This window comes from Talpa occidentalis, unplaced genomic scaffold (genome assembly GCF_014898055.3).
Source record: "Talpa occidentalis isolate TD23 unplaced genomic scaffold, MPIMG_talOcc4v2.1 talOcc4.113, whole genome shotgun sequence".
In the NCBI taxonomy this organism is placed as follows: Eukaryota; Metazoa; Chordata; class Mammalia; order Eulipotyphla; family Talpidae; genus Talpa; species Talpa occidentalis.
Genome location: NW_023601138.1, coordinates 5,916 through 21,686, shown reverse-complemented (window position 1 = coordinate 21,686; position 15,771 = coordinate 5,916). Strand labels below are relative to the sequence as shown.

Here is a 15,771-nt window from a genome sequence, read left to right as displayed (position 1 = left end):
AAGCAAAATAAATGAGACGGCGGCAGATAACGCATGCTTTCATTCATGGGGTTAAAGAAACAGACCAAACCAAACCAAAACCCTAGAAATCCAGCTGTAGAATGGAGGCTACCAAAAGGGTGGCAGGACAGTCAGGGATGGGGGAGCAGAGATGGGGGAGTCAGCAAACCCCCAAGAGTAGATCAGTGTCCCAAGACTCAGAGAGTTTGGCAAACAGTTGGACACAATACTTTACCTTAGTCGTTAGCTAGCGCCGTCACTGTGTGGAACATTAACGTTTTTAATGTTCCAGGTCTTGGCACCCCAGTAGTTTAGTGGCAGTTGAGCAAAGCATTCAGAGCTGTCACTAAAGGAGGAAAGAAAAGGCACTCTGCAGACCACTGTCGTCATGGTGTTGCTTTTTTTATTGCATCTCACGATGTTCCAAACTTGTGCTCTTCTCTATGTGAAGCAGTAGAGAACTTTCCAGCCTTTTATTATGAAAACAGTGTTTCTTTTCTCAGGTGATTATAGAGGTCTCCAGTTCTGGGTAGACAGTATCCAAATACCACTGAAATGATTTGCAACCCAGTCGTTTCCTTAATTCCACACGCTCGCTGATGTTTCCATAGTCGGCCTCTTTTAGGTGAGGTTTCCGTCTGAAAAACTGCTCCTACGTGGAGATTTAAGAGTCAGTCCCCTGAATGAACACTTGTTTGGAGATCAAACCCTGTCGAACATAGCAGTACATATTTTCACCACCTGAACTAAACCCCCTTCCAATCTCATCAGCATGGGGGTGCAGAAGCACACATAAGACCGGGGCAGACTCAGCCCGCGTGTGCGCAGCGTGAGGCGGGAGAGGCTGCGGCCCAGGTGGCACTGAGGGTCCAGGCTGGGTCTGGGAGCACGGGAATCACAGCCACCTGCTCTGCCTCACATCCTGTCCCTTCTCTCTCAAGGACGCTTTAGCGCAAAGCCCTCACTCCCTCAATCAACAGTCTCTCAGTCAGCAGTCTTATCATTCCAGAGATGGGAGGGGATGGTGGGTCAGGGCAGATGGGCTCTGGTGGAAGAGAGTCTGGGTTCAAATTCTGCTTTTCCATTTATTAACCTGTGACCTCGGCTTCTGCCCTCATGAGGTGGTCGTGCGACTTTAGTACCTGCCAAGCCCTTGGGAGAAGAAGGCTGCCACCTGAGAAGTTATTTTCATACACCTGGCTAGTCTTTGATGACCTCTGATTTAAGGAAACCCCAAGAAGTACTGTCTAATGGACTCAGCCTGTGGCATATGAAAGAGGTATTCTCAGTAAGCCAAAGTCACGAGTACTGTTCCCAGTCCTCGACTTGGAGAGTGGGCGTATTGTTGAATGAGAGGGGTTTGCTTATCCCAGTGAGCAGACACTGGGCACACCACATGGGCTGCTCCCCAGGGATCCTCGGCCTCTGTAGGTTTTTGCCAGTAATTCCTGCCACTTTTATTTCCCTTCCCAGGGTCTCTTGGTGCAGAGGATGGGCCTGAGGGTATAGAGGATCATCATTCTGTAATGAGGCGAGCAGCCCTCTCGTCCAACGTCGCTAAATAAATTTCCCAATATGCTGTGTCATCCAATTCATTGATTTCTTTCTTTCTTTCTTTTTTTCTGCCAAACACTATAGGCTTTTTAAGTTAGATGAAAATTTTGGTCACTATATCTTCTGTGAAATGAAGTAAACCTCTCAGAATTAGCTGTTCAAATAATTCATAATTAAATGCAATTTTAAACAATCACATCAGATTAGAAGAACTATAAAGTCTAATTAAAACCAGTTGTAAAGTTGCAGGGAGACAGGCATCTTCACATAACACATGACAACGGTGCAGGAGGCGGTGTGGATGGGGCAGGACAGCTTGGAGATAATTCCTGGGATTCAAAATGCACCAGCTCATGGTGCAGCAAGTCCATATCTTGAGATTTGTTCTACAGATATATTTGCACAAATGCACAAAAAGTTAGGTGTAAAGGATGTTCGTGTCAGAATTGTCAATAAGGTCCAAATGGGACCAATTTTAGTAGATACACTCAAATTTCCCACTTTCCTTGAGTTGCCAAGCAGTTTTCCAAAGGGACATTTGTAATATTTAACACTCTCACCAGTGATGTCTGAGAATTTCTGTTGCTTGGCAACACATGGTCCTATCAGACATTAAAAATGCTCGCCAGTCTAGGTGGCTATGTAGAAATACCTCATTGAGGTTTCAGCTCTCATGGACCTGATGACTAGGGAACTTGAGTGTTATTATTTTATGCTTTGAAAATAATAAAAACTAGATCAAGGCTAGGACACAATATCGCAGAGAGATTCTTGCCCGATTCTATCAGATATATTCGTGAATGGTCACAGAGTTAATCCTGCACATTCATGTTTCTGAAGTGAGGTCTTACCACAGTCACTGTCCACGTGGGACAGTTCGTGCGTGCATTCTAGATGGGCTACTTCCAAGTAAACTACGTGCTCTCTGGGTGTCTCGGACCCTTTCAAGAACTGGCAAGGGGCTTAAACCTTGGGGAGATGCAGAATGAAGGTGCATGGCTTTGACGGAGAAATGCTTGGTCATGGGTAGAAAACAAGTGGCAGAGCTTCTTGTGTGTTCCCCACACCCGCAGCAGCCACATCACCTGGGGGCTTGGCAGTCGAGGAAGAGAACTAGTGAGTGGCAGGTACGGCTCGGGGCGGGGGTCCGGCTCAGAGGGACAGCCTTCAAAGGGAAAACAGATGGGGGGCGGGGCAGGAAGGACTTCTTGTGTTGGTTGAGATACTTCTCAGCTTGATTTTCTCTGGGAATTACAAAGTAAGGTGCGTAGCAGCTTAGAACTAACTGAGGACAGGGTCTGGGGAAAGGCAGATGAGTAGGTAAAGGGATGCCACTAAGTTAAGGGAAACGCTGAAAGGAACGAAAATTGGTATCTGGAAAGGCAGGTGGAGGCTTCTTTAGAGCAAACCCACTTCTACACTTGAACTCATCTCCCCAAATCAGAGGCGTATCCTTCACCTTGTATTCATCCAACCAGACGTGCGCCAGCCTGAGGCTGTTGCGGTTTATGGCCTGTGTGATGTCAGGGGAGTACGACTTGGGGTGCTTGTCAATGTGGCCCACTCGCGAGCAGGGCAGTATGTAGAGCTGACCCCCACACATCCAGATCTGTGGAGAAAGGAAAACAGTAATGATCTTTGCTAGTAATAGGTCACTCTGAGATCGTTTTTGACCAATAATAGCTAACCGTCATTGTTTCTTATCTCATTGAATCTGGCTACCCATTCACAAGGTAAAGGAGCCTGGGCTAGCTTGCTGAGGACGAGAGACAGGTGGCCAAGTCCTCCCTGCTCTCCCAACTGCCGCAGGCCCATGTGGGCAGGTAAATCAGTCCAGCCTAGACCAGCACCAGCTGAGTCTCCAGAGGAAAACATGTGTAAGCAACACAATAAAACCAGCCATCCTAGCCAGGCCAGAGACTCGCTTTAGCAACACAGCGAGTTAGGAGGACGTTTGATCAGGAGCCACTGTGTTCCGGGAGAGCTTGTTACACAACCTACCAGATATGCGAGGGGCCAGTGTTTCTCAAGTAAACAAGACCTCTGTCCTCGCAGCTGCTCCGTGCAGGAACTCAGTGTGATAGGCTGAGGTGCTGATCATCAAATATTAGCTCACCCCATCCCTCACCTTGGGGCAGAGTCTATTTCTTTGACACTCTGACTTGGGACTTGTCCATTCAGCGTCTTTGGATGATGGAATGTGGGCAGCACATGTGTGACAGGATTCTCGGCCACAGGGCTGGGCCTGACACCGCGCTCTTGCCGTCCAGACTATGCTGAGCTGCGGCAACTCCTGGGATGACGAGCAAACTTGGAGACCAGAGCTCAGCCTAGCCGATCAGACCCAACGCACAGGCCTCCTCCAGGCCACACCTACTGTTCCGAGCTACTCTGCTTTGAGCTGCAGACAGCATCTGTGTGGCATTCACTGCCTGGCCCCCATGTGGCCTGGAACACCCCTTAGTCTCAGGATCCACCATTCTGACCGGCCTTCGTTGTGCTTGTGTACCACGATGGGGATTTGTCCAGCTCTCTCCATCCGCCCTGGCCCCTGCCTAGTTTCATCTGCTGTCATCCCTTGTCCAGGTCATTGCAAGAAACTCCGCTCTCCCTGCTTGTCTTTCACTTTGTTAATTTCTGCAGCCTCTGTGTCTGCCCCACTTAAGGCACGTCTGTGCGTCCCCTGGCACCTAACGTACAATCTGAACCCTCCGGGGCCTGCTCGTTTCTGCCCCGCCTCCCGCCTGCCTTGCTCTGCCACCCTCTCCTCACCCACCGGGGTCCGGCCTCCCTGGCCCGCTCACCGCGGAGGTCAGTGTGCGGAAGCGGCGGCCTCTCCCACTCTTTTCCTGTGGTCTGTATTTACCAGGTGAAGTGGGGCTACGTCCCGTGGCCAGCTGGGGTGGGATTTTCTCAGTCTGCTCTACTGGTCTAACAGTTGTTTGTTGTTTTTTCCAAAACCAAACCAATCGTTTTATTGTGCAGTTTCCTTCAACCAGACAATTACTTAAACGTCAATATAAAATAATCTCTGGAAAATAGTCTGTTTTCTTCTTCCTCCCCTGAACTGGGGCGAATAGCTTTGCCCTTCCCAAGCCGGTGGGTTCCACGACGCCTGTCTTGCATCACCCGCGCTTACGACACGGACGCGCTTCTCTCAGGGACGTGCCCTCTCCGGCCGGGTTCTGGCAGCTCACCAGTGATCTATCAGGGTAATCTGCTCAATACAGAGACAGTGGGATTGGGGGGTAGCAGTTATCAGGGGGAGAAAAGACTGGGGCCCCAAACAAGACAGGTCCTTACGAGGACAAGGTCACCCCAAGGCCAGGCTTCCGCAGAAGCTGGGCTGGGACAAGGGCCCTGTGGGGTGGGGCTCTCTGCAGTCACGGGCAGGTCGGGCTGCTGAGCTGGACACAGGAAATGGTGCCCTGCGGACAGAGACTTGGGCTGAGGCTCTCAGCAGGATTAGACGTCCTTGTCCTCATTTGGGTGGCACTTAGACCCCAGCGCCAGGCAACATCTGCAGCATCTGTGCAGGGTAGGTAAAGGCATCAGGCTTTCCTGCCCTCCCGCCATCAGGATGGATGATGGATCCTTGCGGTCCTGAACGCATGCCTGATGGCGGCACCTGGAGCAGGGTGTGGGCCTAGGGAGATGGGATTCCCCTGGGCTGAGACTGGGCTTTTAAGGGCGGCGTCACGGGGACGCCGCCAGAAGCCAAAAAAGAAGCTGAGAAGAAGCAGAACGAACGGAAGAGCAGAGAAGCAAAGAGAAGGCCGGAGAGCCCAGATAGAGTGAAGACTTGCTGGGGGCTGGGGGGACTGCCAGCCTCCTGGCCCCCAGCACCCCTGGCTGCCGTGTGCCTGGTAATCTAAATAAAAAGCCTGCAAAACCCACCGGGGGCTCCAGGACTGTCTCCTCCTTTACCCCGTCTGCTGGGATCCCAGAAAACCTGCACTTTGGTCTTCCTGCCCCTACAATTGGCGTAAGTCGGCAGGATGATCCATGCAGACGGGCATGGAGCCCTCCGAAGACCTGGAGGGACTGAGGAGTAACAGACTGTGTTTGCCTGTGACGACGCTGGAGGCGCCATGGCGGCACAGGAGATGGACAAGGCCCAGGAGCTGCGGGACGAGACCTCGCGTGGAGGAGACGCCCGAGAGGACCAGCCAACGACCCCCGAGGCGGCAAGAATCTTCAGAGAAGAGAGGACCACGGTTTGGAGCTCGCCAGTGCTGACGCAGGGAGAGGCCTAAAGGACTTGGACTGACGAACTTGGACTGACAATCCCGCCAGAAGGCAGAGGAACCTTGGCAGGTTAAGTTTTGGGGACCCTGGGGGAGGATGCTATTGTTTGTGCACCCCAGGAGATGGGAATCTGGGGTGGCCAGTGGGCCTTGATGGCCAAAAGCAGCCTGTGTATGCCCAGCAGCCAGGCGGAGGAGAAAAGCCAAGTGAGAAGGCAAAAGCTGGAGCTGATGCTGAGTTTGGGAAGCCTGAGCGGCTGTTAAGCACTAAATAAGCTGAGGAAGGCCCGTGAGTCTCGTAAAATCACCTGTGGGGGATGCTCTGCTCGATGTCGAGGGAGGGTGAGGAGCTGAGGAACCCTTCCTTGGGGGACGGGTGGGGAACGTGGCTTGGGGTGGAGCCCCAGCCAAATGTAGAGTTTGGATCCCCGACCCATGTGCTTGTGCAGTGGGTTGGCCTGAGTGCAGGGGCCTGCGAGTCGCATGGGTGGCTATGAAAGCCGAGTGTTGGAGCGACTGCAGACAGAAACCCTGAGGGTTGGCGATTACCCCCAAAGAGTAGAGAATCCTCAATCCAGGAGTGAGTGCATCCTGGGGGTGGATGCTGCGTGTGGCTTGTAGCCGAGACTACAGCCAGAGAAGGCCGGGAAGCCTGACGGCTCCTGGCATGTGACAGAGATGTCTGAGTGGTTCCCCTCCCTCGTATGAGCAGTGCCTTGGGCAGCAGATGTGGTGGCTCATCTGCCAGTACCAATAATTGTCTTTTGCCACTAGGTTGGGGCCCTGCCTGGACTTATTTGTGTTCTGTTGTATTTTGTTACATTGTGATGTATTTCATTTACTTTCGTGGGCCATGGCTGCGGTGTTCATATTGCCAAGAGACATGTGTTTATGACTTGTATATAGAGACTGATAAAGACGATATGGCAGAAAACCCTGAGGGGGTGGACTGTAGGGTAAGGAAAAATGTCAGGCTTTCTGCCCTCCCGCCATCAGGATGGATGATGGATCCTTGTCCTGAACGCATGCCTGATGGCGGCACCTGGAATAGGGTGTGGGCCTAGGGAGATGGGATTCACCTGGGCTGAGACTGGGCTTTTAAGGGCGGCGTCACGGGGACACCAGTAGAGGCCGAAAAAGAAGCTGAGAAGAAGCAGAATGAACGGAAGAGCAGAGAAGCAAAGAGACGGCCGGAGAGCCCAGATAGAGTGAGGATGTGCTGGGGGCTGGGGGGACTGCCAGCCTCCTGGCCCCCAGCGCCCCTGCCTGCCGTGTGCCTGGTAAATCTAAAAAGCCTGCAAAACCCACCAAGGACGCTCTAGGACTCCTCCTTTACCTGGCCTGCTGGATCAGAAAACCTGCCCTGTGTCCTTCCTGCCCCTTACAGGGGCGTTACAATCTGGGACCAGATTTCAACCTCAGGAGTCCTCCTGCCCCCCACCCCTGAGGTAGCAGCCCACCCCCGCTGCAGAGATAGCTAGAGACCACAGAGGGGGCCCACGGCTCCTCATTCACTATCAGACACAGCCACGGAGGTCTGGGTCACCCTGGTAACCCCCCCAGGGAGATGCGGCCAGATCCCTTTGCTGGTTGTCAGTCTGAGGCAGGTCTGCGTGGGGGCTGGGTGCGGAGTGCAGAGCAGGGTCGTGAGCCGGCCCAGGCCTGCCGCAGCTGCGTCTCTGTCTACGGCATGAGCGGCCCGCGGGCAGGGCAGGTTGGGTGCTCTGCAAATCTGCCATCAGAGAAACAAGCTGGGCTTCGCGCTCAGGAAGCCCCCGCGATACCAGGCTCCTCCCAGCTTGGGCCTTGTGGGGAAGAAAGGCAAGGTTCGCAGCAGGCCTTGCTTTTAGGCTGATGAACCAGGAGAGGAGAAAGGGGGGACGGCAGGGCTGCAGAAGCAAGAGAGCCTGGTGACCCCTGCCACCTGGTCCCGCGGAGGTGGCACGGAAAAGCTCCCCCGCGGCCCGCGGCTGTTGGAGGCAGCAGAGGTGGTGGGCAGGGCCCCAGAGGCCCCAGGCCTACAGCTCAGGTAGGAAGGGCTCTCCTCGAGACAGGGCCGTCACAGCTGGCAGGGGGGTCGGGAGGGGAGCACACTGGGGCAATGAGATCGGCGTGTCCCAGGTACAAGCTGGCCGGCAGTTGTGAGGTCCAGTGGGGTCCCATCTTTTCCAGCCCCAGTAGCTATCTTAGCAGAAAACTAGGGGAGGCTGCTTGCCAGACACCGTCCTCCACCAGAGCTCAGAGGAAGGGGGCGAACACCTCACTGAGGCCGCGGCAGCCCCGGCGCTGTGCTATGCCCATTACGGCGGCGATAGTCACGCCAACGCGGCCGGTGCCAGCCTCCCCCTCAGGTACCCGACCCCAAGCTTCACCCACTCCACAAAGATTTCGTGACTGGGTTCCACATGGGACAAGGCCAGGCGTGGGGGAGACAGTGTGGGATGTCAGTCCTGTCCCTGCCCTTGCGGAGCTGGTAGCAGGGGGATGCACAGTGGGTGGGGGACGCAAAAGCCAGTCTCTGCCTCAAATCTATTTAAAATCAAGATGGCAACAGCAGAGCATTGAAACAAGGGTAGGGGCCAGCCCGGGCCATGTAGCCTGCCCTGCACACACAGACAAGAGACACGGCTCACCGGGCCAACACTCACAGGAGAAGGGACCTCAGGCGTGTGCGCACGCTCGCGTGTATGTGCATGTGTGGGAGGGGGGTTGTGGGTGTGTGCAGGGAGCGTGAGGATGAGGTCCAGAGAGTCTTGCTGAAGAAATGGCATCAAATCTGTCATGATGGACTGTGGTAGTGAGGAAAGAGGGACGTGAAAGAGACGGTGATGATTCAGCAGAACTGACCAGATAGGGTGAGGTGAACTGGAGGGCGTGAGAAGGACAGTGGAGTCCAGGGGCAGGGGTGGCGGGGGGGGGGCACTCACCCACCCATAGAGGGGGCATGGCTGAGGGAGGAGTGGGGGAGGGGGCAGGGAGGAAAGAGTCGGCTTTTGCATGTCCGGCTTAGCGCGCTGTGGTGCATTCAGATGAGGGCAAACTGTCCATGGATGGACACAAAGGCTGTGACTCAGGAGAAGGAACAGCGGAGGAACAAAAGCAAGAACTGGCGTAGCATGTAAAGCAGTTAGCGCAGTGTGGGGTGGGTAGAGAGAGGGGGGAGAGTTTGGGGGCCTCGGGGAAGCCCCTTAGGAAAGTAAACTTCTGAGCAGACAGGCCAAGAAAGCGAGCCAGTGTTTGAATGCAACACACTGGGGTCAAAACAAAACATGCAGTAAGAAGAGCTGATATTTTATTGAGTATTTTCCATCTTCGCAAGGAGCCGCGTCAATCGTGTGGCGCATATACCACCAGGAATGTGCTAGATGCTGACGTAGGAAAAACGAGCACAAGAGCCACAGCAGGAAGCATGGCTTAAAGCTAGAGTTCACGCTCCACCCGCAAAGGCAACTACTTTGAAAAGGTTGACTTACCCTTAGTGAAAGCTCCACGTTTTCCCCTCCCCAGAGGTTCATGTCTTTGTCGTACTGTCCGAGCTCCTTAAAGTAATGCCTGTACACAGCAAAAATGCCTCCAGCCATGGCGGGAGACCTAAGAGGACATGGAAATACCAACTTGATTTCATGGGTTCAGTCATGATGGATGCTTGCCAAAATTATATTAAAAACGAGTGATATGGATAGTTAAAAACTGAAAAACCGTCATTCACACCAAATTATTACCTATCCAACTTTTAAGTATGTGGAATTGCTAAATTAAAACCGTAGTTACTTAAAACCAGGCAGTAACTCTTGCCTAATGGCACCAGATGCCGTAAGCAATACACTCTAAGTGCTGCCTTGGAGGAAAGGAAAATTGTCTTAAAAAAGAAAAAAGTTTCTTAGCAAATTTAATGTTTTTTTAAAAAGATGTATTTATTCATGCACACAAGAACTGGGGTACAGGCCAGAGGTGTGGAGGGTGAGAGGATCCACCAGAGACAGAGTCTGCTGCCCGGCGCGGCGCCGGCTGCGGGCTGGGGCGACCCCACGGACCTGGCCATGGTCACGCGGCCCTCGCCTGGAGGGAGGCCGCGCCCCGCAGGGCCTCCCGGGCCCGCCGCCCCCCCCCCACCCCCGGCCGCTTGTCAAATTGACAAATGAAGTAATTTCACAAAACAGCCTGCGAAGGCCGCGGTGGGCATCGCTGAAAGTCGGGTGACAATATATATGACTCAGAATTCAGGCCACGCCTTCCCCGCAAGAGAAAGGCTTTATTCTAAAACCCCGGGAATCACTAGCAAGCATGCATGCGTGCGCGCGCGCGGTGTGTTGTGTGTGTGTGTGTGTGTGTGTGTGTGTAAGGCCGGGTGGCGGTGGTCACCTCGGCGGTGGTCTGAGCCTGCGGGGAGGCCGTGAAGAGGTGCGGGAGCAGCCAGGCTGAGCCCCCTGGCAGTGGCGATCCCTGCGGCCTCTCCACGAGTTACCACAGCTGTGTTTTCCTCACTTGCCCTAAGTTTTCCAAAACTCTTATATCTGTACTTTTATGGTCATTACACTTGTAACTTGAGGGGGGAAGGAATCGTCAGATATGAATACAAGTTAATGGCATGGCTAATATCTAAATTTTAGCTTTTGTTAACCCTCTGAAGACAACCTATCTGGTCTTGCAGGTGCTGTTCCACCTTGTAACTGTGACATGTTAGGCTATAACGCAGCTGCCCCTCCGGGTTCAGGGCTGGAGATTTGTGTAATTCTGCCTACAGTGGAGGTGACCATTGACAGTACTGGCAGGAGGGGCAAATTTATAGATCATGAAGCCGAGGCTCAGAAAAAAGAAAACCATGTAGGGTACCAGCAGAAATTGAGGAGCTGGAGACTTGATTATGTCCCAGGGTAGGTGGGTGATGCCAGTTTAGAAGATGAAAGGTCCAAGAAATGACTACAGGAATCATAGTAACAGTTATAAAATGACGTTAATGTAGCGCTGGTGGACAGTGTTGTAATCTTGGAAATATACTAAGCTGTTCATGCTCATGACAACTCTGTGAAGTATTGTTATTCTCCAGACTTTACAGATAAAAAAATAAGCCCCAGAGAGGTCAAGCAATTTGAGCAACGTCACATAGCTCTGGCAAAATTAGGATGGAGACAAGATCAAAGACTTGCTAGGCTAACATGCTGGCAGAGGCACTCGTGTGGTTGGTGAACAGAGGTCAACAGAGAAAGAAAAGAGCCCTGGGGTCCCGGCTAACTGAATGTGGGGAGCAACCTGGGAAAGTCTCTCCAGAGACAGCCTCCTACAAATCCCAACATTCAAGCCATTCCTACAGTTTGAGATACATTTTCTGGACTAATAATCTTGGAAACCACTTTTATCTCAGCCTGTAAAATTACAGATGGAAGCACTTGCGTAGACATTTCATACATGAGTCTGGCCATGGCCAGGCCTTCTGGGCTACGTACGTGCTGGCACCTCATGCACTGATCAACACACAGCTTGCCCTTGAGGGCAAAGTCCACATGCTGCCAGCAGCCACCTGGAGTCAGAGGGCCACTGACACGGTCATGCTCGCAACCGGGTGACATGCTCATTTTCAAGCGACAAAACCGCAGGCCTCCCCAATTCTATTATAATAGGCACTTAGGACCAAGAGACATATAAAGCACTCCTTCTCATTCAGCCCTAGCAATCGAAGGAATCATCTCCCTAATTTTTCTGCCAGGTCCCAATCCCAGACACTACGTGCCATGGCGGAAGACATCTCACCGGATGGGAGCGGTAGGTCCTTCAGGCCCGTCCATCTCATAAGCGAAGACGTTATCCCACTTGAATTGGAGGTACCAGTTGAAAGCTCCCCTGACGACGGGAGAGGGCCTGTACTCCAGGGTGGTAAAGTCAATGACGTCAATCAAAGGGCACACCACCATCTTGGGTCCTTGGCGATGGCATACAGCAGGGGCTGCAGCCAGACTCTGTTCACCTCACAGTGGCTGTCCAGGAACACCAGGACGTCCCCTGGGGAGGCAAGGGCGGGCGTTAGTTCGCTGGCTGACACGCCTGCCACCCCAAACCAAGGCTCGACGCGATGAGTCTTTGTTAAACACTTAGTGTGTGTTTGGTCCTCAGGGTGCTTTCAGTTTCACCGGGTGGATGGTGGGAGGGAAACCAGCACACACTTAATTCTGCACCCAAAATGTGGGTTGTGCTCCCGGCACAAACGTCTCTCTCCTCAGATCTTGCCACCCGCCGAGCGCTCTCCCCTTCCCACCTTTGTGCCACCCCTGCTTCCAGTTCTCCCCGGTGGACTTTGCCCCTGGCGTCCGTCGGCTCTGGGGCCAGCGCCTCTGTCCCCGCGCCTGCATGTTAGGGGCATCTCATAGCCACACAGGCACCTTGGCAGTGGCAGTAAACGTCATGGAGAGAGTCCAGACTCAGATGACAGGAGGGGTGCAGCGCACTCCCTTATGTCTGGAGGCTTCTAAGGGCGTCTCTGATAAAGTGACGTTTATGGTGACATTTGATCAGAGAACGGAGCCACGCGGGTGACAGGCGACGCAGGCCCGCCAGGAGGGGAGCTTGCTTCTGAGCGCCACGGCGGGAGAGTGCCTGAGATGGCCAGGGCCAGGCAGCGGGCTGCGTGGCGCCGCAAAGGCAGGGGTCTTTGGGCAAAAGCTCAGTGGGTTTGTTGGGTTTTGGGGGGTTTTTTGAGTAATAGTGGAAAATAAAAATTGCCAATTGAGAAATGACTAAACAGATGATGTGCCCTACGAGCCACGGGAACACTGTACTCAGCAGCCACTAAACATGGAGGTGAATTGGGTCAAAGCATTGACATAAAGGGTCGGTCTCACCAGGCAGTGTAGATGGGGCGATTCCACATGTTTAAAAATCCCTCAGGTGTGTGTGTGTGCACAGTCACGCGTGTACACACGCATGCACGTGGCGGTATATAAAACAAAGAGGCGCACACCCAGCGGGTAGCAGCCCGTGTGGCGTTCCCGACAGTGAACACGCTCCACCTGCGTTAAACAGGAGCCTGTCACGTCTGCTCAGGCCAGCGCGGCAGCCTCGCAGGGCCGAAAACACGGACACCCTGTCTCTGCCAGGGGAGACGCAGGGGGTGCCCCGGAGGCATTTCGTGTGGGCAAGAAAGTCCCAGACCCAGACCTGGGGTCACGGCCCGCCTGGAATGTTCTTACCTAAAGCAAAAGATGCGCCGATCAGCCTGGAGCGGATCAGCCCTTCTCTCTTCTTGTTTCTTATCAGTTTAATCTTTCCCCGAAAAATTTCCAAGCGGTAGTCTAGCTTGTCTTTCAAGTCATCTGCAAAAATACCCAACACCTGACAGTCAGTGGTAACTACAGGAACAAAAATGGTGGCTCATGCGACTGATCCCTGACCACGCTAACCCGCGGGAGTTCTAGCCAGAAGAGAAAGACGTGTCCTGTATGCGGCAGGGAGAGAAGTGACTCAGCATCAAGACAAGCCGCTCGTCTGCGTCCCCCCGGGGCGGCTCTGTTCGCTCCAGCCCTGCGTGTGTCCTCATCGCAGGAGCCTTGGTGCCGTGGCAGTCTGACCCAGCGGCCCTGCGGTCTGCGCCCGAGGCTAGGTGGCTGACGGCTTTCAGACTTTAAAGGGCACAAAAGTAAAAACCGAAACTCATCTGACTTTGTCTGACGCTATATTCGCAGACCTAATGGCAATGACCTTGAACTGAGCTCCAGGGCCAGCTGGAAACTGAGAACACAGAGTAAAAAGGGGCTACCCAGAGGGGGCACCTTGAAACACTGAATCCTGGCCCTGGACGCCTGTTACAAACAAGTCTCTTCTCGTTGGCTTGGGAGGAGGGGAACCTGCACCTCGTGGGCTGCTCCGCGGGTCAGGAATCTGCCCATCTCTCCGCGTGCCCAGAACGAGCAGGGCAGCCCCGCACCCCTCTGATGGGGTGGCTCCCGGGGAAAGCGGCCTGGTGACTGGACACCCTCTGGAGCACCCAGATGTGGCTGGCAGGAGGCTGAGTCGCATCCCACCATGGGTGACACCCCTGGAGTCACCCCCCCCCCGGGGACCTCCTGGAGTGTCGCCCTTCCCTGGCTGTGAAGACCTTACACTAACCCGGTTCTCTGGCGTGCCTCAGGGCTGCAATTAGGTTGTAAAATAGACAATTTATTTCAAATGCTACGTGCGGCTCATCAGATTTGCACCAGTGTGCAAGTCCCTGCGAGCACCAGCGTGGAGGACAAACTCGGAGCTCCGCTGTCTACGATTCGAATGGAAAGGGGATGTGTAAAGGGGGACGGGGTCGCCCCTGCCTTCAGCTGGGTAACAGCTCCCCAGTTCCCCCAGATAAAATGCAAACCTTGCCCTTCACGTGGTCTTTTCCTATTTATTTCTTGTCTCCTCCCCCGGCCCCCCCAACTCAGACGTGAGCTATGTAAGATGCATTCAGCGCGGCTCCAGTCTTGCCAAGCTTCCTCTAGCCTCTGGGCCTTCGGGCGCTGTGTCTGCTGCTGAAAACAACTTTCCCTTCCTTCCCACCAAGGCAACTCTGACACCCGCATCAGACCCCAGTGACTGTCACTTCTTCCTGACGCCATCAGTGCTCTCGAGTGGGTCCCTTCATGTCCCCCGACACCGCCCCATAGGAACCAGCTCTGACCTCCCCACCAGGAGGTCACCTGGCTACACACACACACACACACACACACCCCGCCCCAGACGTCCTTTGCGGGAAGGGACTCCCTCCGGGCGGCTCCGCCTTCCAAGGACATGGCGCGCATCTTTGGGGCTGTCTTACCAGATTCGCTCATGTCGTCTATCAAGATAATCTCCTCGAGGAGCTGCAGCGGGGTGTGCGTCATGACGCTCGACACCGTCCTGAACAAGGCATTAAACTCTTCGTTGTGGAAGCAGATGATGACGCTGGCCGTGGGCAGGTGGGTTGGGTAACGCTTATAGTGACACCTGCAGGCGAGAACAAGAGGGAGGCGGTGAGTCACCTAAGCAGGTGTTGGGGGCGCGGCGAACATCTTTCATCATTTGCGTTTCCCCTTCCTGGTTCCTTGTGGGTTCTTATGAGCTGAGCTCGCATGGGCCGCTGTGACCTGTGTGCTGTCTGCAAGGCATAGCGGAGCACGCCTTGACCCCTCTGGAGAAAGCCCGCATCCCAGGGCAGGCGGGGCCCAGGCCGCTGCTCACGGGATCACCTCTCTCCAGGGTGGCCTCGGGGTAACCCTGCCGTGATAACATCAGGTACCTTGCTGACTCACGTCTCTTGACGTAGGGTGACAACATCCCTTTCTCTGTCCCTCATAAAACTGTCCCTTGCCCCCCAGACCTTACTCCTCACGGCGCTGCGGCACGGCCAGCTTTCACCTGCCCGTGCACTGTCACGAGCGGCACAAGAACATCCGCTCCAGTAGCAGAGTCTCGCCTTGCGCACCTGCTCCATGCGCGACCCGGGAGTCCCCCTCGCGTCCCCGCCGCGGAGCGGCCGCAAAGTTCCTGTCGCAACAGTTCCTCTCATTGATGATTTGATAATCGGGTGACAGTACATTTAAAAACACGAGAATGGAGCTATGAGCATTTCTTTCACTTCTGCTGCTCTTCTAATCTTTCACACTCGCTTTCTCCACGCCAGTCATCATTGCTGCTTCCGCAGACAGTTTTCACAATCCAAGTTCATTTTGAGCATCATATAAACAAATTACTTTGGCATCCATAAAAGTGATTTAATAAACTTATTCACATTGAAGGTTCAAATTTATTGTATTGTGTTGACCTCAAAGAAAGTCTGTGCTTCATTCCTACGTCGGTACCGTCTGCAGAGGATGAGATGTCCTTGTATTTCTTCCAAGGATTTGACAAAAATATTTTACTGTTTTTTTCCTTTTTAAAATGTTCTTTATTAAATTTGAAATACATAATTATTCAACCATGTTTTAACTACACCCCAAAGGAAGAGCGTATTACGGAATAGGATAGTGTT

The 15,771-nt window shown here is 53.6% G+C and overlaps 1 protein-coding gene across 1 annotated transcript; it reads right to left on the bottom strand.

Annotated features, from left to right (window-relative positions):
- Positions 1-363: 363 nt before the first annotated feature.
- LOC119239774 (inactive polypeptide N-acetylgalactosaminyltransferase-like protein 5) lies at positions 364-14,747 on the bottom strand (the record flags this gene model as incomplete). Its single annotated transcript, XM_037504177.2, is given in 7 exon segments — positions 364-652; positions 3,014-3,163; positions 9,275-9,392; positions 11,550-11,715; positions 11,718-11,798; positions 12,983-13,105; positions 14,581-14,747. Coding segments are annotated over 7 exon segments (958 nt in total), but the record flags the coding sequence as incomplete, so codon positions are not given.
- Positions 14,748-15,771: the final 1,024 nt, after the last annotated feature.